The 26,741-nt window shown below is 56.8% G+C and overlaps 1 protein-coding gene across 33 annotated transcripts in view; it reads right to left on the bottom strand.

Annotated features, from left to right (window-relative positions):
* The window catches only part of CACNA1G (calcium voltage-gated channel subunit alpha1 G), a 66,709-nt gene extending 43,033 nt beyond the window's left edge, over window positions 1-23,676 (bottom strand). For 27 of the 33 annotated variants that reach the window (XR_750434.2, XR_750433.2, XR_750435.2 and 24 more), the window contains exons 1-9: window positions 22,693-23,676; window positions 15,375-15,486; window positions 15,066-15,199; window positions 14,559-14,656; window positions 12,335-12,494; window positions 11,516-11,816; window positions 11,257-11,349; window positions 8,047-8,830; window positions 5,821-6,197 (exon numbers count right to left, since the gene is read on the bottom strand). Coding sequence is in view for 29 of the 33 variants with exons in the window: in XM_010386160.2 (XP_010384462.2) it covers window positions 5,821-6,197; window positions 8,047-8,830; window positions 11,257-11,349; window positions 11,516-11,816; window positions 12,335-12,494; window positions 14,559-14,656; window positions 15,066-15,199; window positions 15,375-15,486; window positions 22,693-22,934 (2,301 nt within the window). In the remaining 4 variants the exon portion in view is untranslated. The remainder of the gene's footprint in view (window positions 1-5,820; window positions 6,198-8,046; window positions 8,831-11,256; window positions 11,350-11,515; window positions 11,817-12,334; window positions 12,495-14,558; window positions 14,657-15,065; window positions 15,200-15,374; window positions 15,487-22,692) is intronic. The other 6 variants (XM_010386173.2, XM_010386174.2, XM_010386169.2 and 3 more) reach the window with 3 other exon arrangements.
* Window positions 23,677-26,741: the final 3,065 nt, after the last annotated feature.

Raw genomic sequence — 26,741 nt, 5'->3', positions numbered from 1 at the left:
CTCCTCCCCCTCCCAGTGCTCCTTTCACCTCCTTTCTTCCCTCAGGCCAGCATTCCTCAGAGTTCAGTATAAGCCTGCTCCCTCCACCGGCACCCCCACTCCTACCTCTCTGGCTGTCACTGGGGTGTAGACGACACTAAACAATCTCTCCAAGCTCCTGGCTTCTCATCCAGAGATCCAGAGCCTGCCTGATCTCCCTCCCAGGATGGCCCACAGCCATCTCAAACTCAGCGCATCCAAAACAAACCCTCTCACCTCCTCTCCCAAACCTGCTCCTTCCCGGGCGGCGCCATCATGATCAGGATTCTGCCTTAGAAACTTTGGGTTATCTAGGATTCTTGCCCGCCCTTCATCCCACCGGACACTAAGGTGCCCTGGCCCAGAGAACCTGCCAATGAAATTGCATCCTACGCACACCCTCTTGTTCCCATAGCTATGGCCTTACTTGGGGCCCTCTTTGCCTCTGATCTGAACAACAGAAATAGCCTCCAGGCCCTCCCCCACCCAGCCTGCACCTATGGGAAGCACCGGCTTCCTTCAGCCCCGCTGGGCTAACATCAATCCCTGCTCAGACAACTCGGGGCCAGGGCAGGGAGGAAAACCTGACTGTCCTTCAGAGCATCCAGTGCCACCCTGTGCAAGTGCCCTAATCTCTCCACCGAGATCTCTCCGCTCCTACCCACCCCTCCATCTCCCACCTCCCCCCACCTCCACCACCCAAGCCACTGTCAATTCCATTCATCTTTCGAGGCTCCGTTCAAAAGCCACCAACTTCGTGAAACCCTTTCAAAGGACAGCTGGGGTTGAGCAGCTCTCCTTTGTCCCCTGAAGCCTCTCTTGCGGCATTTGGCACAATCATCCATGAAACAGAGTGACTTTTCCGCCAGAACCTACATTTCTTGGGTGTTTCTGGCTCAGCTCTCAACCCCCTGATATTCTAGTGTTCTATTCTAGTGTGCTGTGCACAGGATATGCTCCCCTTGTTTGTGGAACTGGGAGAGCGTGGAGCCAGGGGATGCCTAAAAGAATGAGAGAATACCTTAGCAGACATCTCCAAAACAATGCCCCTCTCCCTCCCACACCAGATAGCCTTTGAATGTCTGGGGCCAGTCAGCTGTAAAGGATCATCCCCCAAAGCTCTGCTCGGTCCTCAGTCCCAGCTCTTCAGCCAGGGCTCCTCTATCTGGAGACCAAGGGACCGGCTGGGGTGGGAGGTGTCCATAAACCTTTGCCCTCAAAGGCCACATTTAGGGTGTCCATGCATGTGGGTATTTTCTGGGGAGAGGGTCCCCAGCCTTCAGCAGAACTGAAAAGGAGTCTATGACCTCCTTCAAAGTTAATACTTACCATATCTGGACCACCTCCCCCTGCCCCACCCCCAGCTTCTCTCGCCTTGAACAGCCAACCTCACTCACTTATAAATAGAAACCCTCTCTGGACATGTATCTGGAGTGACAGGACGGCCCCAGAGTGTGAGCAATGAGCAGAGTCATCACCTGCCCTGTTCTCTCTCAGCCTGCAAGGCCGTCTACCCTGGACCCTCCCCCTCCTCTCCCTGTCTATGGCCCAGGAGACCACTGGGCTACATGTAGCTCCCCTCTCCCTACATGCTGTTGTCCCTTTTCTAGAACATGAGACTAGCACCTGTCCCCCACCCCACCATGACCCAGAGCCAGGAAGGAGATGTTAGGAAGCTCCCGTGTCTCCAAGCTCCCACTCCTGTGCTCTCCCCTCTTCCTGGAGAGGTCTGGCCCCAGTGCAGACCCAGGTGACACACAGAAGAGAAGGCAGCCTCTTTTCTGAGCTCCAACAGTCTGCTGGATATGGTCAGGATGGCTTGCAGGCACCTTGTATGCAACATGTCCCCCAGCCCACATCTGCTCAAGCCACATTGCTCCTACCCCAGGTAGAAACCTGGGTGTCATCCTTGCTGCCTCCTCTCAACCCACATTTCCAGCTGATTGAGTCCTGCAGATCCAGCTTCCAGTCAGCTCTCCCCAGCCCTCTGCTCTCCATTTCCAGGGATGAAGATGTAGTATGAACTGCCTGGACCACTGCAGGAGCCCTCATACTGTGCCCTACCCTCCACCTTCACTGGCTATGTCCTACTCTTCCTTCAAACTCAGCCCAGAGGTCATCTCCTACGTGGAGCCCTCCCTGAATTCCTTCTCCGGTCTGGGTTAAGGGCTCCTCCTCCATGCACCCCTCTCTGAGCATGTGCCACATCAAGTAAATATGACTGTTTACTTGTTGTGACCTCTTTAAAAAGGAGGACCATGCCTTGAGCCCAGTGGTGTGCTGGAGCTGTTTCTCACTAGCTTGGGATGACCAACTGTCCACGTCTCTTCCCAACCCCACATTCAGTGGAATCGTGTTGGTAGCTTAAAACCAGCTATGGTGGGAGCATTTACACCATGGAAATTGGCAAATGCTACAGATCAGGACTTCATTATTTTAGAAGGGCTGGTTGTTAAACATTTACCAGTAAATCACTGCTTAGGTCCAACTCCAATGCAAAAGGACGAATTGGAAGAAGCTTCTGGGCTCCATGTACTGCCCTGAGCGGATGGGGCACACATGTAGGCTGGCCCCATATCAGATCACACTTCAACATCAAGTCATTTTCTTGCTCTCTCCTCAGTCTCCTGGGTTCTTGTCCTCCTTACCAGCCCTCTGGACAAATCAGTCCTGCCAGTTCTCCTCCAGCTGGTGGTTCAGGGGTGGAGGAAGCAGGAGAGAGAGGACAGCATGGGGCCAGCCCCGGGCAGAGTGGGGTATGACATATAGGTGCTTCCTCAGTCAGGAGGATGGTGGGGTAGCACAGGTTGGGGGGACAGGACAAGCGAATGATGAGTCAGCCAGGGGATGGTGGGAGAGGACAGGGCCTGCGGAGGGCAGCGGTGATAGCTGGGAGGGAGGGCAGGGGCTCCTCTGGCGAAGCACCAGCAACACCCTCTCCAGGACCCCCCAATCTGATCGATTCCAGGATCAATGGACACAATTGCCTCATTAAGGGCACTGCAGGGAAGCCATGAGCCTCCTCTGTCAGCAGCTGCTCTCCCTCCACACAGCAGCACCTCACGCAGCCAGCTCCAGGGGAGTCTCTGTCTCCCCATCCCACCCCATCTCTGTCCTCATTTGCATCTGGGACTCGGTCTCTGCCTTCAACTCCCTCTCTGTGTCTCTGTCTCTCCCTGTGTCTCTGTGACTCCATTTGTCTCTGTCTATCTCTGCTGTGGCTCATCTCTGCCTCCACATCCTTTCTCCGCTGCCTGCGTGTCTCTCTTCCCTGCCCTCCTCCCCCGTCTCCATCTTGCCCTCTGTGCCTCTGTCTCGCCCGCATCAGCCTCCTCTCTGTCTCCCTCTGCGTGTCCATCTCCCATGTGTCTCTGTCTCCCTCTCTGTGCCCACTCTGTGTTTCTCTCTCAGCCCCCCACATCTCCTCGCTGCCTTCCCTGGCAACCCCCCGCCCCCAGCATGCTCAGGCTCCGGGGCCCAGATGGCGGGACGTTCACGCCGCAGTGCCTGCAAGCACAGGGCCATGGCAGCTTCTGGGACTTCTTACTCTCCGCGCCCCTGAGCCCGCTGGGCAGCTGTCAGTCATCTGCCCAGCTTGCTGGGGACTCCCACTCACCCCCATGGGGCCCTCAGCAACCAGGTATGGGGACAAAACCCTCCCTGGAGCAGACACTGCTACCACTGAGTGATGCCTCCTCACTGCTGAGGACTTAGGAGCCCTGGGCTGTCCCCGCCCTTCCTCAGGAACCTGAGCAAGGAGATGGTGCAGGCAGCCCTGACTGATGGCTGCTGCCTCCTCTCCAAAGGGGCGTCCTTCTTCACATTTAACTGAAAGCCCTCTTGCCGAGGCTTCATCTGCCCTGGGTCTGTGTGACTCAGCTTCTTCCCAGTGCAATCAAAACCTCCACCAGCAGCATCAGCTGGGCAGGGACTGCTGGGTGCACCCCCCAGGGGTAAGGAGAGGGCACTTGGGGAGGTGCCCCCTGAGGGAAGGGCACCTGACCATGGCCAGAAAAGGGATGAGGGAAAGGAGCCTGAGTAATGGGAGGTTAGGGGCTGTCACCACCTGGGTCCTGGAAGCAGAAAAAGCTGCCCACTCCCCCCCGCCACCAATCTGGCAGAGTGGAGCACCTCTCCCTGGGAGGCTAGCAGAGTGGGCATGTGCACACACAACCACACCCACGCAGCCCAGACACAACATGCCCATCGTGGTGTTATGCACACCCACCCGCTGGCACTGCAGCCAGGGTCCCAGGCTCTCTCCACCTCATGGCTGCTTGGAGGGGGCACTGTGGAGGCGAGAGGAAGGGATGCCAATGTGCGGTGATGGTGATGGGGAGGGGTGCACCTGGCCAGGTCAGGCAGTCTTGAGTAAAAGCTGGGTGCTCGAAATATTGCAGGTGCAGAGTTCATTGGGGTGGTAGGGGGGCTTCGAATCCCCCAGAAAAGCGAACACCTCACAGTCTGCTACAGACCCAGCTTGACCTGTGCCCCTCAGCCTCAACCCAGACCTCCCAGCATGCCTGTACCACTCTGCCTGTACCACCTGCTTGAGATGCCCCTTCCACAGAGTACTGTGCTGGTGTAGGAGCCACTCCACACCTCTGGCCTCCTCCACCTCTGCTCCTGATTGGGAGGGTGTGGATGTGGGGAGGTGCATGGCCTCCGTTCCAAACCAGGGAAGGTTGGGTTCTGATGGCCCAGTGCCTCCCTGCTGCTCCAGGGAAGCCAGAACACCCAGGCGAGCAGAGCCTGGGCAGACCATGAACTGCAGCACCTGCTTGCTAGCCTCTCTCCTTTTCCAAGAATCAGCCACGGGGGTGACCTAGAAGGCCAGACTTGGGGGAGGGGGAGCGACTTCTGGAAAGAACCCTGTGGAAGAGGGAGCAAAACCTAGTTGTGAGGACCCATGGTGCCTGCTTGGACCCCCAACAAGCATGCAGCCTCAGCTCATGGTGGGGGATCAGTGGGGTCCCCCAGGCTACCCTTTCTGTCTCTGCATAGCTCTAAGGGTTAGAAAAGCCTCCTCCCCCTCAGCCCAGATCCTATTGCTTGCAGCCATCAGCCCCACAAAACAAGCCTGCTTCCTCTTCCACATGACAGCCCTTCAAATATTTGAAGACAGCTTGCCTGTCCCTGCTGAGCCCTCTCTCCTCCTCACTAAACATCCTGGTTCTTAGAACGATTCCTCAAACACGATGGTTTCAATCCCCTTGCCATGCTGGGCACTCTCATCCACCCTAAGCTGCCCTGGTTCACAGCATGGCTCCCAGACGGGAGGCCAGGAAAGACTGCCTCCTTCCCTGACCCCAACAGGCCTTCATTCCACCCAGGTGCAGGCACCAACCCTCCCCTCTGCACCCCGTTTACATGGCCCCTCCTGCCTCCAATCAGTCACACCCAGACTTAGTGGGTCAGATGGATGCCAGGGAACCTCCAACACCCCCACTCCCCACTATACCTTCTCCAAAGACCCAAACCTCTCCCAGGGACGCGCCTCTCCCCACATGCTGACGCTCACCACTTGTTCACATCCTTCAAAGCCAGGCTCCTCTGAGAAGCCTTCCCAGGTAGAACATACCCTGTGGCCTGCCCAGGGTGACCTCCATCAGAGACTTTAAACATTCCCTCTAGAGAATCTCCATGCATTGCTCCATCACCCATCTCCCCTCCTCCCTGCCAGGCGGGCTAGCAGCACGGAGAGGAAGCAGAGCACAGGAGGAGGGGTGCGGAGGGAGGTAGAAGGCCCCAGCCCCAGATGAAAAGCAGCTGGCAGGAGCCCTGCCTCTGCCACACCCCTACCTGCTCATGGTATTCGATGCCCATGCTGAGTGTATTGACCAGGATGGCGATCATGATTCCCCGGCCAAAGTACTTGCTGTCCACAATCTTTCGGAAGGTGTCACAGATTAACCTCCAGAAGGCCAGCACAGAGCTGGGCTCTGCATCTGGGCCCAGGCTCCGTTGCCGCCGGCTGTGGGGGTCCCGGAGGTCACTGTGCTGGGCATCCTGTGTGAACTCATAAACTGCCTCGCTGTCTGAGTCAGGCATTTCACGGTCGGCGAGTTCTACCTCCCCTGCCCCCGCCCGGGCACAGTAGGGGCAGCTGTCTGGACCACAGGCTCCACTGTCTGCCTTCAAGCAAGGGCTGGAGATCTTGCAAGAGCTTTGGCAGGCACCTGGAACAGGAGAGTAGAGGTGAGAGGCTCCAGAGTCTCATACCTGGGGCTACTCTGCCCTTCAAGTATGTGTAAAATGAGTCAGGAAGTCTGGGGTTGTTACAGTGATGGGGTGCCAGGCACTTAGTGGGCCAGGGGTATAGAATGTCCTGCAAGGTGGGCAGTCTTGACCCACAAGATGCCCTGATGTCAATAGCACTTCATTGGCAGTCACTGCTGAGTGTCCTGGGGCTCAGAGAGGTGGCCTGGATGTCCTCTGAGATCCTGGACAGCTCCTATATCCTAGGCGACTTCAGCAAGGAGCCTCACTCCCCTTCCCCTTCCCAGAAGCCAGGCCTGCAAAACACTGCTCTGAGCAGCACTTTCCAAGGGATCCTTAAGACACGCCCACACACGTGCACTTGCACACACACCCACACCAGACACGTGCACCTGCACACGTGCTCCAGATGCACACACTTGTGTACACACTCATACTATTTGCACACCACCACATGGGCACACATACATGCACATACCAACACATGTGTGCACAAACACATTCACACATGACACATATGCCAGACACATGCACGTATGTGCATGCACACACACCAAGGAAAGGGCTTCATATCGCACATGCACCTACACACATCAAGCACATGTGCCTACATATGCATATAAACATCAGACACATGCATGCACACACGCACCCTTCACGGACATAGACACGTACACGCATACTAGATGCACTCATGAACACACACTCAGGGACCTAGCCTGAGACATCAATGTCCCTTTAAATCCAGCTTTGCTCACAGAATATGAGAACCTCAGAGACTACCAGGTAAAGCATGGATGTGGAGGCCCCCAGCTGAGGGCCTGGCCCCAGGTGGGCTCTCAGCAACATTTCCCCCTTGACTGCATCTGCACATAGGAGGGAGTCAGTAAGCAGCCACTGACAGTAATCATGGGCCCAGCCTTGCCTTTTACACAGGAGGAAATAAAAATGTAGGTGCATGTGACTGGCCCACGTCCCGTGGCAGGGTAGTGGAGGAGCTGGCATAGAAACCTTTCGCTCTGGGTTCTGTGATAGCACCTTCTGGTCCCAGCCCACATTCCCACATAACATCCCCACGAATATCCCGCTGCTCCCCACGTGCCACATCCTTCCTGAAACACAGGCCGTGGGCTGCAGCTACAGTGAACCTGTCTGCTGGGGAGAGCCCGACGTCCCTATGTGTCTCACTGCCCCCACGACACTGGGAGTTTCACCCATCAGACAAGCAGCTCCCTGAACTGGGTCTCCCTGTGCGGAGGCAATGAGACTCAGGTTTAGCCAGTGGGGCATGAAGCTGGGCACAGTCACACACCATTTCCTCTCTGAACCTCACAACGGGGAGTCCTGAGTGTGCGACCCGAGTCCGCCCCTCACCAACAGCACAGCCTTGGGCGAGTCAAGCAACCTCTCCAAGCTTCCTGGTTCTCATCCATACAATGAGGATGCTAAGAAAGGCTATCACCTAATGAGTAGAGAGGATCCAATGGGATTTTGCCTGCAAAGCATGTGACAGGCACACAGCCATTGCGTTGTGCAACAGTTGCTAGACATTATTGCAAACAGCACGAAGCAGGTGCTTATTACATGATAGTTACTGCTATTACGATGTAGGAATTATGATTTCCACTTTAACAGAGGAGAAAATTCCAGCTGAAAGCAGGGATGTGACTGGTTGAAGGTGCCTAAGTAATGAGAGGCAGTATGGGAATATGAGCCCTGGTCCCTCTGACTCCAGACCCCTAGTCCCCTCTGGGACGCCACCTGGTCCCCAGACACGGGCACCCACACACCTCCCCCAAGAGCTGTCACCTGTACTCTGTGTCTCCAGCAGCTTGTGCATGGAGCTGTAGGGCCCGGGTGGGATGTTGAGGCTGGTGAGGGTTGCGGGCCCAGAGCTGGCAGCCACCTCTACTAGTGCCTTCTCTTTCAGCGTCTCCGGTGGAGGGCTGGTGTGCACGGTGGGATACACCTTCCCGCTGCCCACAGTCCTGCCGGATGCCTCAGATGGGGACCTGGGAGGGGGTGCCTGGCAGCGGACTGGCTCTAAGTGGCAGTCGGCATGGTAGAAGCTGTGCACAGACTCTGCGCCACCTGGGGGGCCCCCGGAGAGGGCAGGCGTCGAGGGTGGTGGCAGCATGAGCCGGCGGGACCCATTGGCATCCCTGTCCTGGATCTCTGGGCTGGCCCGGGGGACCCTGAGCGTTCCATTGCCCAGGTGGTAGTGGTGGTGATGGTGGTGGTGGTGGTGCACCAGGTGGTGGACGGACAGGCGGCGGTGAGAGCGAGAGCAGCTGCTGCTGGGCTGGGTCTCCTGGTCCCCAAGGGGTGCTGGGCTGCTGAGCAGCCCAGCCCGCACACCTGCTGCCCGAGAGACCTGAGCCAGCCTGCGGGCTGCCTTACGAAGGATGTACACCAGGTACTTGAGCAGCTCCTCATAGCAGCTGCCGGGCTCAGAGAAGCTAGCCAGGGTGCTGGCGTTGGACAGGAACCGCACACGCTGCTCCCGCATCAGCTGGCTTTCCCGCTGCTTGGTCTCTGAGAACTGTGTGGCAATTACCACCAGGCACAGGTTGATCATGAAGAAGGAGCCCACCTGTAGGGGTGGGGACAGGAAGAGGAGACGTCCTGAAGAAAAGTGAATCACAATGCCAGCCACCACGTACAGAGGAATTCCTATGCGCTAGGCGCCACGCTCAGTTATTTTCCAAGCATTATCTCATTTTATTTTTAAGACAGCCTCAGGAGGTGATGCTGTTGTAATCTCCATCACACAGGTAAGGAAACTGAGGCCCAGAGAGGTCAAAGCATTTGCCCAAGATCACTCAGCTAATTCAGAGCAAGGCTAAGACTGGAACCAAGCTCTATGAAATTCCAAGATGTTGCTATTGAACATGGTGTTATCCTGCAATCTCTCAAATTCCCTGTCCCTAAACACGCACACCTGCAGAGATGCAGCACCCTTCTGCAATTTCCATTAGGAGTAGCAAATGTTGTGGAAATGAATGCAATATTAGGGACACGGGGTTTTCAAATTATATTGAGCCTTGAGATCTTGGCGAAAACATCATTTACAAGACTCCTACTTCTAGCCCCAATTCCAGCTGTGTGACTTTGGGAGAGACCCTTAGCCATGGGACCACGTATCCTCATCTGAAAACAGGGACCATTGGCCTCATCTGTCCCCGTTTTCCCTGTGCCCCCTTCCTCAGATGGGGGAGGGGTTGAACCCTTGACCCTACAGACTAGTCAAGCTGCCACCTGACTTGCTCACACTCCCCCAGTCCCCATATCCATGCCTCAGTTTCCCCAGAACTCTGGAACGGCCATGGCTTGGATAACAATCCCGAACGAAGGAAATGAATATTTATGGTGACAAAGCAGATTTTTTTTTTCTAGATCGTGTCCTAGTAATTATGATAATTAGCTTCACTAGTGTGATTCCAGAGAGCTGTTAGGAAAGATTTTTCAGGGGGTGTGTGGGAGGGTGGAAACTAGGCCCCTTAGCTCCCTGTCTGCTTCCTTCCCCCTCTACCAAGCCCAGGAGGGAAAGGGAGTGGGGTGGGGGGGCCACATGGTGAGAAGACCCCACTTCCCTGAAGCACTGGCCTCGCCCCTTGAGGTGGTGGCCAGGGATGGGAACAGGCCTCCAGCCAGGCTTCGCCCCAAGCCTGCCCACTCTTCCGCACCAGGGGAAGTTGCGCAGGCAGGAGGGGGTGGCCCTGGGGACTTGCTCTTTCTCAGGGCCTACCCTCTGTCTCTCACTCACCAGGAGCTGCCTCATTTTGTGTTCATCTCTCTCTGGAGCTAGTCCTAGGTCCTGAGTAGATCTTAATCTTTCTTAATCTCTTTCTCTCAATATCTGTCCCTCTGTCTGGCTCTGTCGTTGGCCTCTTGGTGACATGGAAGAAAGGCTGAATGTGGAGTCGTTAGCCTGCGACTGAATTCTCAGCCCCAGCCACTTACTTTCTGTGTGATCTTGGCCCAGTGACCCACCCTCTGGGGTGCCAAGTTCTCATTTAAGAGATGGGGACCACAATCCCTACCCTGGCACCTCACAGGGGACTACGAGGATTAACAGGCAGCAGATGTTACAGCATACGTCAGCAGTGATGCCCCACTCTTGGAGATTAATACACAGCATAGGCAAAGCGCCTGGTAGGGTCAGACAAATGAGGAAACATCGGTTTCCTCATCTGTAAAATGGAAAGGATTATGGTGAGGATTAAATGCACCAGCACATTGAAAGTGCTTAGATCAGGGGCTGGTGCATAGTAAGTGCTCAATAAATATTAGCTCAAAGTGGTAGCGATGAAGTTATTAACTATGAATGGTAGTGATTAAAACTATTAAATATTGCTGCTTTTGCCTCCGTCTTCTGCCTTCCTAAAGTCTTGCAATTTCTGAACTGGCAGGAATAAGAGATCAGGCAGCATTTAACACCAATTGATCACTGATCAGAACTTTGGGTGGAATAATTCTTTATTTGCAAGCATTTCAGGATGTTTAGCTTCTCTCCCCTCCCCCAGTAACAAGTTGCCAGTTGCACTCTCCTTGTCCTTATGAAAAACAGAACTCTGTGAACATGCTAAAAAAACCACTGGATTCATTCAAAGGGATGAATTGAATGATATGCGAGTTATGTCTCAATAAAGCTATTAAAAAAATCAAAACCAGAATCATTCTTTCCCATTCCCAAGTGCCCTTTAGGGGAGGTGATATCATCTCAGGGTGAGAACCATTCATTTTACCCATGAAGAAACAGAGGTCCAGAGCAGTGCTGGGGGCCTCAAGAGGAATGACTTGCCTGAGGTTCCAGTAGCAGTAAGTCCCTCCTTGACCTTGGATTTTCCTCCTGACTCCACATCTGGTGTCCCTCCTACTACATGACAGATACCCTCTGTACAGGACTTGCCCTGAGAGCTGAAAACTTCAGACAGAACAAACTATCCCCTCTCTGGACTGCCCCCACGGGTGTCCCCAGGATCGCCCATCCCCACGGGGATCTGAGGAGTCACTCACGATGATGAGGAGGATGAAGTAGATGAAATTGTAGAAGGAATGAGCATCCATCACAAAGTACATGATGTCGACCCAGCCCTCCAGCGTGATGACCTAGGGGGTGCAGAGGGGCAGGCTGACTATGGGCCCACCAAATCCTCCTCCAGTCTCCTCCAGAGGCCTTAACCCCCACCCCAACCCTGAGAGCGACCACTCCGATCCTGGGCTGTGTCCTGGGGCTGGTGTTCTGGGGAATCTCCCGGGGCCCAGGCTGCCCCACCTGGAAGATGGCGATCCAGGCATAGCCAATGTTGTCAAAGTTGATGGCGCCCTTGAAGGGGTTGTGCTCCCCCGCTGAGCAGTTGGTGTAGTACTGGTTCCAGTTAACACAGGTGGTATTGCTGGAGCTGTTGTAGGCCTCATAGTCCAGACCACAAGGTGGGCCTCCGCCCCCCTCCCCACGCAACGTGGGCACGCTTCTGCAGGACCGCATGCCGTTCTCGCGTGGCTGGGAGCAGATGAAGGGGCTCTCATCCTCATTCTCTGTCTGGTAATAGCGCTCCAGGTCCACGCTCAGGGGGCTGCAGGATGGGAAGGGGAACAGGGGTGAGGCTGGGGAGTGGGCTCTCCAGGGAGAGGGCCCAGGAAGGGAGAGATGGCATGAGTGCTCGAGGCACACAGGGTGAGCAGGGCAGAACCAAGAATGGGGAAGGGACTGGGCAGGGCAGGGATTTGTGGGCACCAGGAGCATGAGGACTGAGTGGGGAGACTCCAGACTTAGGATGTTGGAAGGTCACATACTAGAATAGTGGTTTTCAAATTTCACTGCACATTAGGATCACTGGAGAGGTTTTTTTAAACTTCTGCATCCAAGCTGAGCCCCAGACCAACGAAATCAGAATCTCTGGAAGTGGCACCCAGGCATCAGTACTTTTTAAAACTCCCCAGGTGGTTCCAATGGATAGCCAAGTTCGAGAACCAGATATGTCTCAGATGTTAGAACAGATATGTCAGTAGCAACCGGAAGCGAGGAACTAGTGGGGGGTGCCCCAGCCCCGCAACCACTCCCAGGTCCTCCCGGACCCTGTCCACCACTCACAGGCTGAAATTCTCAGGTAGGAAGCATCGATTCCGAAGCAGCCCTGCCCACAGCTGGACGCCGACAATGCCAAAGATGAAGAAGACGAAGAAGCAGAGCAGCAGGACGTTGCCCAGCATGGGCAGTGTGTCCAGCAGCAACGTGACGAGGATGCGCATGCCTGTGGGGGCAGAAGCCACGCTGGGGACACCAGGCTGGCCGGGCTAGGCTGACTGCCACGGCCCGGCAGCACTCCTGGAGGGGCCCCACCAGGGACTCTGAGGCTGAGACGGCCCGGCTCAAGCTGGAGGGGAGACCAACAGACACCTCTGACTCCCCAGATAGCCTCTGCAGCCCCTTACCCCGACCCACTTCCCCTTGTGGTTTGCCCATAGTAATCTGCACAGTACCACCGACAATGAGCTAGGGAAATTGTGGCCCCTCCTAACTCTCCCAACATCATCACATGTGGATAATGTCACTCCCAATTTACAGAGGAGAAGTCTGAAGCTCAGAGAAATGACTTGACTCACCCAGTATCACACAGCTGCTAAGTGTAGGTGCCGGAACTTGAACCCAGGCTTTGGGCTTCCGAATCCCTCTCCAACACACACCCACACCCACACACACTCACACGCACACTCCCTACCTACTTCCTTCTCTCAACAGTCACAGTCACTTGACCTTTCTAAGTTATCACCACCAGAGTCATTAGGGAAACTGAGGCAGCGAACTCCAGGAGGAATGACACTGGGCAGGAATCTCATTTTGAGAGCCAGCTCCTAGGCAGGGGCCAAGATGCCCTGTGCGTCACTACGGCTCTGAGCCCCGCTGCCCTGAATCTATTCCCTGCGTGGTCCAGATCCCCAAATCAGGGCCTGAAGAGACACAATACTGTCTTCTCAGAAGTCCATCAATTTACACCCCCCTCCACAGGGAAAGCCACTGAAACCCCCTCCTCAAAAGCCCTATTAGGGTTACTTCCCTCTCACTGCATTCCAGGTCTAGAACCCAACCGGCCCAAATAGTCTGAACCAGCCCCCAGTCTGCCAAGCCCTCGTCAAGCAGACAGATCTCTAAAGGCTGGCTTCACCCCCAAAGTGCCATCTATGGCCACCTGCCCCCTCCAGGGCAAGAGCTGCTAAGCAGCAGATAATTAACCCTCTTGGTGACTGCAGCGCCCATCCCCGCCCCTGCTAGCCCAGTCTTCTCACTCCCTCCCCCTCCTCCTACCCCATCCCCCTTCAGCTTCTCTGTGCTCCAACTGAGATCAATTCCTCAGGGTTTGTATTAAGGGAATTACACCGGTGGTTAGACAGAGGCTATAAATCTGCCAGCCATCACCTGGGGCGGGAGAGGAGGCAAGGCATGCCCCTCTTCTGGAGGTCCTGTTAACACCAACACACCTCGAGCCCCAGAGGACACATTCAACAGCTCTGCCCTCCCAGGGGCAGCAGCAACATCACACTCCACACACACACACACACACACACACACACACACACAGCGCAGGGGGCTGCTGCATCAGGTACACAACCAGGCACTTAGCCGCAGAAACATGCATTCCCCGCCAACCACCCCACTCCTAGGACCACAGCAGGGACCATCTGCAGCTTGTGTAGGTTGGGGAGTTGCAAAGGGGCCTGAGCAAACGGAGGGGGCAGGATATAGGGGAACCAGAGCTGCCAAAGCCTGGCTGGCTCCAGAAACCAATGCAGTTTAATTTAGATAATGGGCCCGGCAGTTGCTGCAACGGGTTGGAAGGCGGTGGGAAGGGGACAGAGGCGGAGGGTGAGACATGGAGTGGCCTTGTCTTGAGAGAAGTCATGTTCAGAGTGGCCAGCGTGTCTCACCAGCAAGAACCAGATTGTATGGGAGGCTGTTCTGGCTAGAAAAGGCCATTAGCACCTTGCATCCACTCCTTGCCTGTCAGCCGCTCCAGTCCCCACACCTCTATCCTCCCAGGGGGAGTGGTCATCTAGCTGAAGGGAAAGGGTCATCTGAGATGTTTCTGAGACTCTGACCTAAAGCCAGGCTAAAATGAGGCGGGGTCTTCCCAGGTAACTCCCATAGTGCCACAGTCAGAGTTCCATTTTGTTCCAGCAACCCCGGCTCCCCGCTGAGCCCTTCTCTGACGGGGCCTGTGAGGGGTCAGGTGAGGACACAGTGGTAGAGGTGGGGTCTGAGATTTCCACATTTCCTTCTGGGGCTCTCTTCAGGGGCTGAGGGCTGAGGGGTCACTCACTGGGCACCCGGTTAATGGCCCTGAGCGGTCGCAGCACACGGACTGTCCTGACAGCTGAGAAGCTGACGTTCTGCAGGTCCAGCGAGTACTCCAGCATCCTGCAGGGAGGGGCCCAAAGGGAGGCCCTTTGAGTCTGAGGCCACGGTGGGGTCAAAAGAAGTCAATGAGGAATCCTGCTTTAAGGGCAGCAGGACGACCTCTGAGTCCTTTTTCTCCTTCACCAAGGGACCCTGAAGATCCGGCTCTCTGTCTGGGGGGCAAGGCTACCCCCGAGACAAGGACAGACTGTCCATCAGAGAAGGGGGCAGAATTAGGAAGAGGGCCTTGGAATTTAGAATATAGGCTACAGTGCTGGAGGCAGGGCAGCCTCGGATCCTCAGGAGACAGCCCAGGGAGAAAGTGGTGCTGTAACTGGGCTGGAGCCACGAGGTCAAAGGCCCAGAGCCCTGAACCTGGGAAAGGGACCGATCTGATCCATTGCTCTCCCACCCCAGCCCAGGCCCTCACCCTGCAATGACGATGAAAAAGTCAAGCCGGTTCCAAGTGTCTCCCAGGTAACATTTTTTCCCAAAGATGCCCAAGGCCACCATCTTCACCACCATCTCCACGGCGAAGAAGGCAAAGATGAAGTCATCAAAGGCCTGATGTGGGGACAAGAGGTGGCTGAAACTGAGAAGTGGGTGAGGGAATACCCTTTAGTCCCACCCTAGCCCCCACCAGTTGGGTCAGGGCCTCTTGCAGAGGAGTAGGGGGTATTAAGATTAGGAGGGGCCAACCCCCCAACACACACACACACACACACACACACACACTCACCTGCAGGATCCGGCAGCGCTGGGAGTCACAGGCGATGTCCTCACACGGCCGGAACATGCCCAGGGTCACGCAGTTGAGAAGGATTACCAACATGCTGATACGCTCAAACCAGGTAGGGGCAGTCAAGGAAACAGCTGGCCAAGGCTGGAGCTGAGGCCAGCCCCCTGCCCTGCCCTAACACCTCCTCTTTGTTTACCTCCTGGCTCCATCTGAGGCTAAGCAGGTGTGGTACCAGGGACCTGACCTACCCGTCAGACCAGCCCCCAGCCCCAGGCTCTCCATAAGAGAAGGGGAGTCCCACCTTGGTCATCTCACCTCTCTGGACCCAGCTTCCTCATCTGTAAAGGAGGACAAGCCACAAATACCCTGACTATTTGCACAAGTCATTTGGGGAATAAATCGATCATGCCTGTGGAAATGCCAGACACCATGAGTTTGCTGCAGAATCTGAATCCTATTCTCCCTACCTCACAGGGTAGATGTGAGAAGCAAATGAGATACTGTATATGAATGTGTTATACAAACCTAAAGTCGGATTATGCCTGCCTTACAGTTTACCAAGCACTTTCACACAATGCCACAGTTGATGCTCACAACAGCCCTCTGAAGTATCCGGGATAGATCGTTTTCTTCCCCAGAACTCGAGGAAGTTGAGGCCCTGGAATGCCAAAGTCATAAGCTGAAGGTCACCCGAGAAGCCAGGATGAGACGATGGTTTCCAAGCTCCTGATCTATGATAGTTTCCTCTGTACACCACAGCTGCTCAGGCATGCAGAACTGCCTGTCATGACCGCCCTGGCACTAGGTGGAAGGTAGACGTCCACAGCTGCAGTCCCCCTTGCTACAGCACCAGGGCCCGGGGCTCCCTCTTCCACCACCAGCCTCCCAACCTCTCAACACCCTCAAATGACCACTAGGCACATTCACACATTTAAATATTGAGGACCCATTATGTGTCAGGCACCATGCCGGGCATAGCTCCCAAGCCATGCAGAGTGGACAATGTCTACCCCATCCCCCAAGAGGCCACTGCCACCATCACACCTGCTTGTGGCTTCCAGCCCAGACTAGCCAAAACAGCAAGCGGGAGGGAGGGGTTCTTTCTAAACCCTGGGTCTTTCCACACAGTGGATTCTACAGAGTGACTCATTTCCAGCCCATCAGCAGAATGTACAAAACGGCCTCCGGACCTTAGAAGGTTCCAGGCACCGGACTCGCAGTTAAATGACCAAGTATCCTATTTTCTTTAAGGAAAATATGAGAAGGGTGGGGAAGAGTAAAGACACTAGAAAAGATCAGAGAGCAGGAGATTGGGGAAAGGAGACCAGAGACCCCCAGGGGAATGGGGATGGGGGAGGTATTGTGGCAGCTCCTGGCATGACCCACCAAGTCAGACTCTGTAGGGCCCAGAGCAGGTGGAATCTTGCTTCTGGAATGAGAAGGCTTTGGCCAGGCATGAAGAGGCCAGCAGGAATGTTCGGGAACCTATGGACCTTCCTTCCAGCTGGTCCCAGCCATAGGCCATCTCTTCTGACTCCCAAGCCACATGCCCTCCCCCACAGCCCATGACTCCCTCAAACCCCTGACAGCCCTCCCCCTTCTTTTCTCCACCACCCAGGCCCCTTTCCCCTAGACTCACATCCCTGCTCGCCACCTGTCTGTGGTACCCTGAGAGTCCTAAGGCACTGCAGTTTCCCTAAGCCCCACCTCCTTACAAGAATAGGAGGGTTTTTTTTTTTTTTTTTAAAGAAAAGTTCTAGGTTTTTGGGGGCAAGTAGACGGGAGGGAGGAAATAAAAAGTGCTCTGTTTCCATGAAATTGTTTTTCTGAGTGGAGCCAGAGTGCAGTGGATCTCTCCCCAGAATGGGGGTCAGCCAGGGGTCACCCTGGAAAAAGGGGGACAGGAAGGGAGCCATCATTTGGAAAGGGAAAGACCCCGTTACCCTCAAGAACTGGTCTGCTTTCCCCACGCAGGTCCCCTCCTCTCCTCTGCAGGGAAAGAGGGGTCTGAAAGGAGCCCATGTGAGCGAATGTCTCTATGTGGAGGGGCAGATCTCTGAGGAAGAGGGGCTCCCAGGACATCTAACTGGACCCCTCTAATGGCACAGTTCCACCATGTTAGTCATCTATGCACTTGTCAACCTCCCCTGCTGAGCTGGGGCTCCTGACAGGCAAGGGCATTCCAATACATCTTAGATCCCCTACGGAGCTTGCTGTAGTGCCTGGCACGGAGCAGATGATCCATACCTGGGAAGACTGAACGAATGAATGAATGAATCAACCAATCAATCAGTCTCCTTGCCTAGAAGCCAGATGTGTCTCCCCATTCAGGTTTTCCTGCCTTGTTTCCCTTGATAGAGGTGAACTGCTTATAACTGTGGAGGAAGGTACAGAAGTGACCTCCACAGAGGAGCTGCCCCTCTTTCTGTCCCCACCTTACTCAGGCTCAGACTGGAGGCCTCTTACAGGCAGAGTTTGCCCCCAGATAACCTTATGCACAGCTCTGGACCATGGCAGCCCCTTCTTAAGGGTCCCTTGGCAATTCAGCCTACTTCCAGGTAACATCCTGCCCACCCTGTACAGCTCTCCTTCCACGACAGGTAAGCATAAACGGACAGGGAAGAGACCAAGGCACATGACTATTTGGGACAATCTGAATAGAGGAATAATTAACCGGGGGAGGGGGGTCTTTCACCCTTCTCAGATAGGGCTCGTTTCCTTGGGAACCTGGCAGTATGTCACTGTGTGATGTTCTTCTGTTGCCATAACGACAGGAGGATGTGTCACCAGGTGGTGTGGATTTGTTGTCATGGTAATTAAAGAGACCCCTCTCACATGATCTCCCTTTACTGAGGCTGTTATCTTGTCCTTATGCAGGGGAGGAGAATCAGGGAGACCCACAGGTTATCAGATTGGGGGGAAACCATGTGACAGATCCCCATGGTAACCAAGGGAACGGGGGACACTGGTTGCCATAGTGACTATGAGAGACCTGTGCAGTCACATGTCTACTGTTGCTATGGTGACTGTCCGGGCTGGAGTGGATCCCAAAGAGGGGGTAGGAGAGGGGAGGATCTTTCTTCTCCCCACAACCCACCATCAAAAGCAGAGAAAAAGGAAACGGCAGAGAGAGGAACCTCACTTCCATACCTCCTCCTTTCCTCCCTCATGGGAGAGAGAACTAGAGCATGTTATCTCCACAAATGAGTCCTCTCTGTGGGGCTCTATCTAGATAGAGCCGTTGCTTAGCCTGGCAGCCACAAGGGTGAGCAAAGCAGGGAGAGGAGGGGGGTGGCCGGGACACCTCTAGGGGCACGGGGACTCTGGGCATGAGCTGAAAGGGAAGCAGGCCCTCCAGCTGCCCCATTCCCACCCAGGAGACTGGAAATGTGAGACTAAGGAATATTGAGGAGAAAATGGGCCTGGACCCAGGAGTCCTGGCATTCTAGTAAGTGAGGAGGTAGCGGGGTAGGTCCTTGCCTCACCCATCCCACAGAGAGGCTGGTGTCTATCGGATTCGGCAACCCCTAAGGCTAACAGGGGATGTAGGGGCTCCGCCCTGCTCCAAAGCTCAAAGGGGGATTCCCCCAGCAGAACTCCCCATTCCTACAAGCCCATTTCCCTGTGGATCCCCCCCCCACCACGCTTCAGTGTGTGGGTGTAGGGGGAGAGAGGCTTCCAGCTGAACTGAAAACTGAAGCTCACAGAAAGGCAGCCGGCTCCACCCAGAGACAGAGACATGAGACACAGAGACACAAGAGAGGCAGCCCGCTGGAATCTTTGGGAGGGGAAATAGGCCAGAAATCTGATTCAAACGTCTGTGACTCTGTGTGTGTGTGTCTGTGTGTGTGTGCACGCGCGCGCGTGCGCATGTCTGCGTGTGAGCAGTTGTGTCTGTCGCCATCCTGGCTGAGGCAGGCAGGGCGGGGTGAGTGCTGGGCGGGAGCAGGCGAGGGTGAGGGGGGGCTGCGTGGTGGGGGTAATCCCAGGAATGGTTCCAACTGGCACTACGGGTGATGGGGAGTCCCCCAACAGAGCGGTGGAGCAGAGCGGGTGGGAATGAGTGTGTGTGTGACCCAGAAAGAAAGCGGGCCTGGGGCAGAAAGCATGCCAAGGGGTGATTTGGCCCCCCTCAATCCCATTCAATTCTCCAGCCCCAGCCCTTCTCCCCAGAATCTCCTCTGGCGAGCTCAGGGTTTGGAAATTAAATTGGAGGAAGGAATTGATGAAGAGACAGAAAGAACACTCCCCCCACCATTTCCTCTGAGGACAGAAATGGAGAATTCTCCCTAGGTGAGAGAAATAGGCAGACTGGGGGCACTGGGACAGTGTGGCAAGGAAGGCTCCAGAAACTCCTGTTCCCCTACCCCTCTAGAGGGACACACTCAGACACATAGAGTGACGCACAGTCACTCACTCACACTCACTTCTGGAAGCCATTAGGGCTCCTGCCGTTTAGGCCTCCCCCCCTCCTCCCCCAACTCCTGGCAGGCTCCCCTCTCCTCCTCTGGCCCCCCTCCCACTCCCCCTCTCTCGGCATCCCAAATGCCAGCCTGTGATTTCCAAATGAGAAAAAGCTGTGCTGGGCTCTGAGCTTGGAGAAACTCCTACACAAACTTCCAGATGTGACACAACAGCCAGAGAGGGAATGCGGAGGAACTCCTCCCCGAGAGGGGAGCACACTCCCTCACACTCGCAGGAACACATATTGGAAAGGCCAGCATGCTCCCCTCCGATCTGAGGCAGGGGTGACTGTCTACCAGTACCCCTGCTCTCCACACCAAAGCTTGCACTTCTGTGCCTTTTGCTGTCCTCCCTTCCCAACACACACACACACACACACAGACACACAGACACACACACACACACACACACACACACTTCCTACCTGGGTCTAGATCTCTCCTCTCCAGGAAACCTGGTCTCTTAAAAAGGAGAGGCCAAGAAGTAGAATGTGCCAAGAAAAGCCTAACTAGCTTCAGTTAGTTGGGGGGTGGAGGGGAGTGTCCTTATGTCTCTCAGGCTCAGAGGTGTAGATGAACCCTCCTGAAGCCTGGGGGGAGTCACAGATACCACAGAGAGAAAGATGGAGGCCTAGGAGACAGTTCAAAGCCCCTCTGGCAGCAAAAATACAGGTGTCTCTTGGTACTTGGGTAGGATGGCAGTGGTGAGGGGCAAAGCTTAGGCAGTCCCCTGCCAAAAAATTGTTCTCAACCCATCCTCAGCCAATCCACGCTTCTTCAGACCTAGTAACGCTGATGACCCACACCCCAGACTACCACTCCCCTGGGGGAAGCTGCTCCCCAACTCCCAAGGTGAGTGCTGTCCTCCTACCTCTCTTCTCCCATGCCAGGCCTCAACGCTTGCCCCTGTCCAGACCCCTCAGTGAAGGAGTCTGCCTCCAGACCCTCCACTAGCACCTGGGGATAGGGCAGGCGAGAAGAGATGCTAGCCTAGAGGTCTGTTTTCAGGGAGAGGGGAGAGAAGAGCTCTCTCTCTACCTCCCCTGGGACCCTTGAGAAGGAGGACATAGAGGTTGATGCTTTTTCCCATTCGTGGAAGGGGTAAATGGTTAGGGGCAGAGAGGAGAGTTGCTCAGAACCCATCCTTTCCAGCCATATCAGTTTTCCATCTCCATCCCTGCCTTGGAGAAAGGGGCCTGGGGGTGGGGGCTCAAGCCTCAAGATTGTGCCTATTCAGCAGGAACACAGACCTCTAAGGCCTGCACCTCTCTTTCTGCAGCTCAGAGAGAAAGGAAGAAGGGGCAGGGGATGAGGAGAGGGTGTGATGAGGGGAGCTTCCCAAAGACCCACAAGGTGTAGAGGATGGGGGTGGGGGGGCCATAAGCTCATCCCTGCTTTGCGCACTAGAGGCAGCAGAGCTGCAGAGAGTGAGGGCGGCACCAACCTTCCCACCCCCCCTTCCTCAAAGCAGAGTCCCGGCTAGGCTCACAGGGGCTACAAAGGAGACCTGGGGTCTCCCACCCTGGGTCTATAAGAACCTCTGAGCTGGAAGGAAGGAGCCCAGAGAAGCTGTCCAGACCTGGAACTGCAGCAACACCTCCCCTCCACCTTTCCTTCCCCCGGTGGCAGGACCCACCAGGGAGCCTGGGGCCAGGCGTCTATCAAGTGGTGCTTTGTGCTAGGGGCTGACCAGGCTGGGGTCTCCCCTACCACTCCAGCCTGGGCAGACAGGGGGCAGTGCTAAATCCATATCTCTGGAATGTGGGGCTTGCATTCCCCAAACCTATCTGCAGAGTCTACACTGGGGTGGTAGACCCGAGTCCTCCTTAGTGAACACACTCACAGTATTACGGTCCCCCTAATATTTTCTCAGGCCTGCAGTCCCCCATACCTGGTCTGCAGGAGCACTCTTTATTTGTGAGAGGAGAGGAGTAACCTGGACCAGCTTAATCCCATCCCCCACTTGCTAAAAAGGCTCTTGCCACAGTCTTTCCCTCCACAAGAAAAATCCAGCACAAAACTCCCCAACCCAACCTTAAGCATCCTGCATCGAATGGAGATCGGGTAGAAGGAGGCACTCGCGGCACTGGGCTCTAGCGGAAAGGGGTTCCACTCCCAGCTCTGGGGGCAGACAGATCCCCTCCACCACATCTTGTTCTCATTCTGCGCCCCTGACATCAACCACCGCCGGAATCTCCTTGTTGTGCCTCCAACCCGCAAGGTGGGGGGTGAGGTGGGCCAGGACCTGGTCCCCGCCCCCCCCAACATCTCCCTCTGTGTCAGTAAAAACCTCAGCCTCAAGGACCAGGTTGGGGGATCAGACCCTAGAATCCGCCGCAAACTTTGGGGCGGGGGAAGGAGGGAAACCCAGGAGATTGCAGTCCCCCCTCCTCCGTCCCCGCAGCTTCCTCCCCACCGCCTCTCCCCCCCAACACCAAACTCGGAAACCAAACCCAGCTCGCTAACCGGCGCGGGCAGAGTACAGCTCCCAGGCTCCCGAAGCTTCCCACATCTGGAGGATGACGACCCTCCCCTGCCCACATCTGGAGGGCGTCCAGCTGCGAGCCAGCGGGGCACAGCTCTCTTCTCCTGGCCTGGATTCCACCCCCCACCCAGGAGGACTGAGATGTGTGTACGGAGGTGGGGTAAGCCCGGGTTACCGACGAGACCTGCTCGCGTCTCCGCTCCCACTCTGGTGCCCCCTCCCCTCCCTGGCAGCCCCCCTCTCATCCGCCCACCCTCCGGGCTCACTTCCCCGACTCACCTGGCGGTGGATTCTCTTCCCCCCCGACCCCCGGTGGTGCGGCCCGTCCCCCTTCCGACCCCGCGTCTGGCCGTTGTGCCCCGAAGGATATGGGTTACAGACCGTGCGGAGACACCAGCTCCGCGGGCGGCTGTCCTGGCTCAAGTAGAAGAAAACCACCGGGGCCAGCGCCGGGTACGGCAGCCCCTCCGCCTCGGAGTCCGCGCTGCCCGGGTCCTTTTCTGCTGACCCCGGCCCCGGCCGGCCCCCGGTCCCCGACAGGTCGTTGAGCCGCATGAAGCTCCGGGGCTGTCCCGACTCTTCTGCGCCCGCTCCATCCTCCTCCTCGTCCATCCTCTGGCCAGCCGGGGCCCCGGGCGGTCCGGAGAGGGGCAAGCGGCGCCCCTCCGAGGAGGTGTCCTCACGCAACCCGGGAGCCCCGGCGGGGGCACATCTGGGGGGCTCTAGGGCGTAAGCTGAGCCCCCGGGAGGGCCAGTTCAGTCCAGCTCCCCCTGCCCTCAGGGGCATGCTGCCCGCGGGGCGCCGGGGCGCAGGGAAACCCCGCCCGGCGCAAGTCCCGCTTCCCCTGCGTCCCTGGGGCTCCCCGGGCCAGCCGGCCGGCTCCCCCTCACTTTGTTCCGGCTTCTTCGCTTCGCGCCCAGGCTCCGGTTGCCGGATTCGGCGCTACCTTCGGCGAAGCCGCCCCAAGAGGGCGAGCGAAAAGGGGGGCAGCGGCGAAGGGCGGGGGTCCGGGGAGGGGCGCCCCCTCTTCCCGCGGCGCAGCTGGAGCCGGATCTAAGGGGTCAGCATCGTCCCGGCTCCGCGCCAGGCGGCGGGGGAGGGGAGGAGGGATCTCTTTAGGGGTGGGCTTGGAGGGGGTGGGGGCGGCTCCTTCCCCCGCCCCGCGGCGGGCTCACGGTCCGGGAGGGGCGGGGAGACGGTGGGGGGCAGTCCCGGCCGGGAGTGGAGGCGGAGATGCCGCCGCCGCAGCCGCCGCGGTGGCTGCCGCTGCCGTAGCTGTCGCCGGCGCCACTGCCTCCTCCGGCCGAGACGCGGAGCGAGCGAGCGAAAGCGGCGGCGAGGAGCCGGGCGCACACCACAGCTGGATCCCTCACTCCAACTTCAAGCCTCGGCCCCGCCCCCAGACAGCCCCGCAGCCAATCGCCGGACGCCGCCGGCCCCGAACCGCGCGTCCATTGGCGGTCCGCCGTGGCAGTGCGGGCGGGAGCGCCGGGAGAGAACCACAGCTGGAATCCGATTCCCACCCCAAAATCCAGGACCGCCCCTCTCTCCTCCCCTTGCCCCTGGGTCCGCTCCCGAAGGCTGGAGCCAATCAGACTGCTGCCCAGACCGAACCCACTTTCCTATTGGCCATTGGGGTCTTTGGGACTCCCTTGGAGGGAGCCCGAAGAATCAGAGTATTCGGCGCGCGGTCCTGGCGTAGCGCCGCAGGCCCCAGGCATCCTTTGTCCACGACCCCTGATTTGGGCCGCAGCCGGAGGGCGGAGCTCAGCTCTGGGCGGGCCTGGGGAAGAAAAGAGACAGGAGGCACGGGGGTGAGGGTTGTGACCGGGGGTCCCAGAGCGAAATCCCAGGTCTCCACCTGGTTAATCTCCCACCGTGGAGTTAAGCTTGGCTGCCGTACTGGCGAAGGGAAGGAGCGGAGCTGGATGTCCCGGGGGTGGGGCTTCAGGCTGCAGGGGGCTGGTCTTGGAGAAACGGGCGGAGCTCGAGAAAGGCTGGGACAGGCATGGTCTGGGCGTGGCCTCCACAAATCTCTTGGGCTTATTGGTCATGCTCCCGAGTCCAATTCTGAGACTTTGACCCTGACCTCGTAGCCCTAACTCGCTGGACCTGACCTCACGTTGAAGCTTCTGGCTTCATCCCCTTGCCCCTAGGGACCTTTTGAAGGGCGTGGACTCCACGCAGGGGCTTCGTGCTTGAACACGTGGCCCCAGGCAGGTCGCGCTGGACCGCAGAGCCCGGATCCCCAGGAGCGACTGCGGAGTAGAGCAAGGACCCCTAAGAAGGAACCTGTGGGGGTCTCGAGTGTGTGGGAAGGGGCGGAAGCACAGAGCTGGGCTTTATCGACTCGACCTTCAAAGTCCCTACCACCGCCACTCCCCAACTTCGTGCCTCAGTTTCTCTTAAGTCCCTATGTGGCTTAGGGAAAGAGTGCCCGCGGAACTGGAACTTCGCAGGTCGGCCGCCTTCACTCACCTCCACCCCACCGGCAGCGGGCCCTCGTGGGTTTGTGCTTTCCACGCGCGCACACGCACGCGCAGACCCCGGCCCTTGCCCCGCCTACCTCCCCGAGTTCTGGGGCTCAGTCGGCTCTAGCTCTCTCCTGCCGCCGGCGCCACTCCAGAAAGCTGTGGGTAACCCGGAGCGGAGCGCCGCGGGTGTGCTGGGCGCCGGTGGAGGGGGAAACATCGAGGATTAGACGCCGGGAAGCACTTCCCCAACATCTGCGAGAGGTAGACACGGCGGAACCTAGTGGGTCAGTCAGTTCCCTCTCCGGAGATTTTGGGGCGCTTACGCCACTGCGGAGAGGGGGAGGGATGGGCGGGATGACCTCTATCAACACCCCTCACGTTGTTGAGGCCATCACCCCTGGGCGTTGTTCACTCTCCTAAGGCTGCGCCACCCACGCAGCCCCCGCGCATCTCCCGCTACCGCAGAGGGTTGGGGTCGTCTCAGTTCCCACCCCGGCCGATGGGCGGAGGGGATGGGGGAAGTGGCAGAGTGGCTGCTGCGCCGTCGTCTCCCTGGTTGCCCTTTCGCCGAATCCATGCACCGAGTTGTGCAAATGAGGCCGAGCGGGCTCATTTGCATTTCATGCTAATGAGCAGATCCCCTAAGTGCCTTTTTTTCCTGGCGGGAGTCTCTGCTCTCATTCTGAGTATGCGGCGCCGGAGTCTTGAACTCCGTGCCGTCTTCTGGGAGAGGGGGGCTATTTATGGTTGCTCCGCGCGTCTGACACCTTCTTCCCTCCCGCGAGTCCGCAGTCTGCCGGGTCGGCCTGCCCTTCCCGCCAGGATAGAGGCCCCGGGGCTGGCGCGAGAAGTAGGGACACTCATCACCTCTTTTTTGCAGAGGGGAAAATGAGGGCAGAGAGGCTGGCCCAGCCCAATATCAGGTCCCCTGGTGGTCAGCAAGCCCCACACCCTCATCCATCATCCTGGCCACCCCTGGACTCTGGGCTGAACTCTGTTCTAGAACATGCCCGAAAGGAGGGCAGGCACAAAGGCACCATCTGGATAAATTGAGATCCACATGCACTTCCCTAGGTTCAGGACCTAGGGAAGACGGACCAGGCAAGACAGGATCTGATCCCTGTACTCAGCATGTTGGGGCTGATGGCCAGTCGGAGATGCTTACCCTTATCCTGAGTGCCAGAGAGGAGGCAGAGGCAGGACCCACAGGGAAGGCAAAAAAGACCTGAAACCATCTTTATTTCACTCCAGCCCTCCAAGCCTCAGCTCTGACATCACCTCCTCAGAGTGGCCTTCTTTCCCGCAAGTATTTCAATGCCTTTTAAGTGCCAAGGTGCTTAGGATACAGCACCGAGCCAGACACAAGTCTGGAACTTCACAGCACTTAGCGCAGGCTGGGATTATATGTTTGTGTTTGCAGTAATGAAATGCTTGTCTCCCCATCTAGGCTCTGTGTTCCCAGAGGGGCTATGTTCATTTTGCTCACTAGGGCCTTATCTAGTGTCAGGCACAAAGTTGTTAGGTGAATGAATGACCTCAGGCAGGGAAAAGTAAACAAAGGGACAAGAAATTCCTTTCTTTGGGCCTCAGTTTCCCAACAAAGACGCTAAGCCTAAGAGCTTTTCTGGGTTTGAGGAAGAACTCCCCATATATACCCTGCTCAGGCAGCCCCTCCAACCCCCTCCAGCCCTGCCTTTACCCCTCCCTCACAGCCCATCTGGCTCCCTGCGGAGCTAAGATAATCTTCCCATCTGTGATACCCTTTGCTCAGGGATGATACAAACATTATCCCATTTAGTCACCTTAACAGCCCTGAGAGCTGAGTAGGTGGCCCCCCACCTTTCAGATAAGGAAGGGGGTGCTCAGAAAAATGAAGTTACTTAAGTGACTGCCCAAATGGTATGGCCCTGTCTCCAGTGACCCTGGCCCACAGGTGTTCCGCTG

This window comes from Rhinopithecus roxellana, chromosome 19, assembly GCF_007565055.1.
Source record: "Rhinopithecus roxellana isolate Shanxi Qingling chromosome 19, ASM756505v1, whole genome shotgun sequence".
In the NCBI taxonomy this organism is placed as follows: Eukaryota; Metazoa; Chordata; class Mammalia; order Primates; family Cercopithecidae; genus Rhinopithecus; species Rhinopithecus roxellana.
The sequence above is the reverse complement of the archived record's forward strand: the minus strand, read 5'-3'. Positions and strand labels throughout refer to the sequence as shown.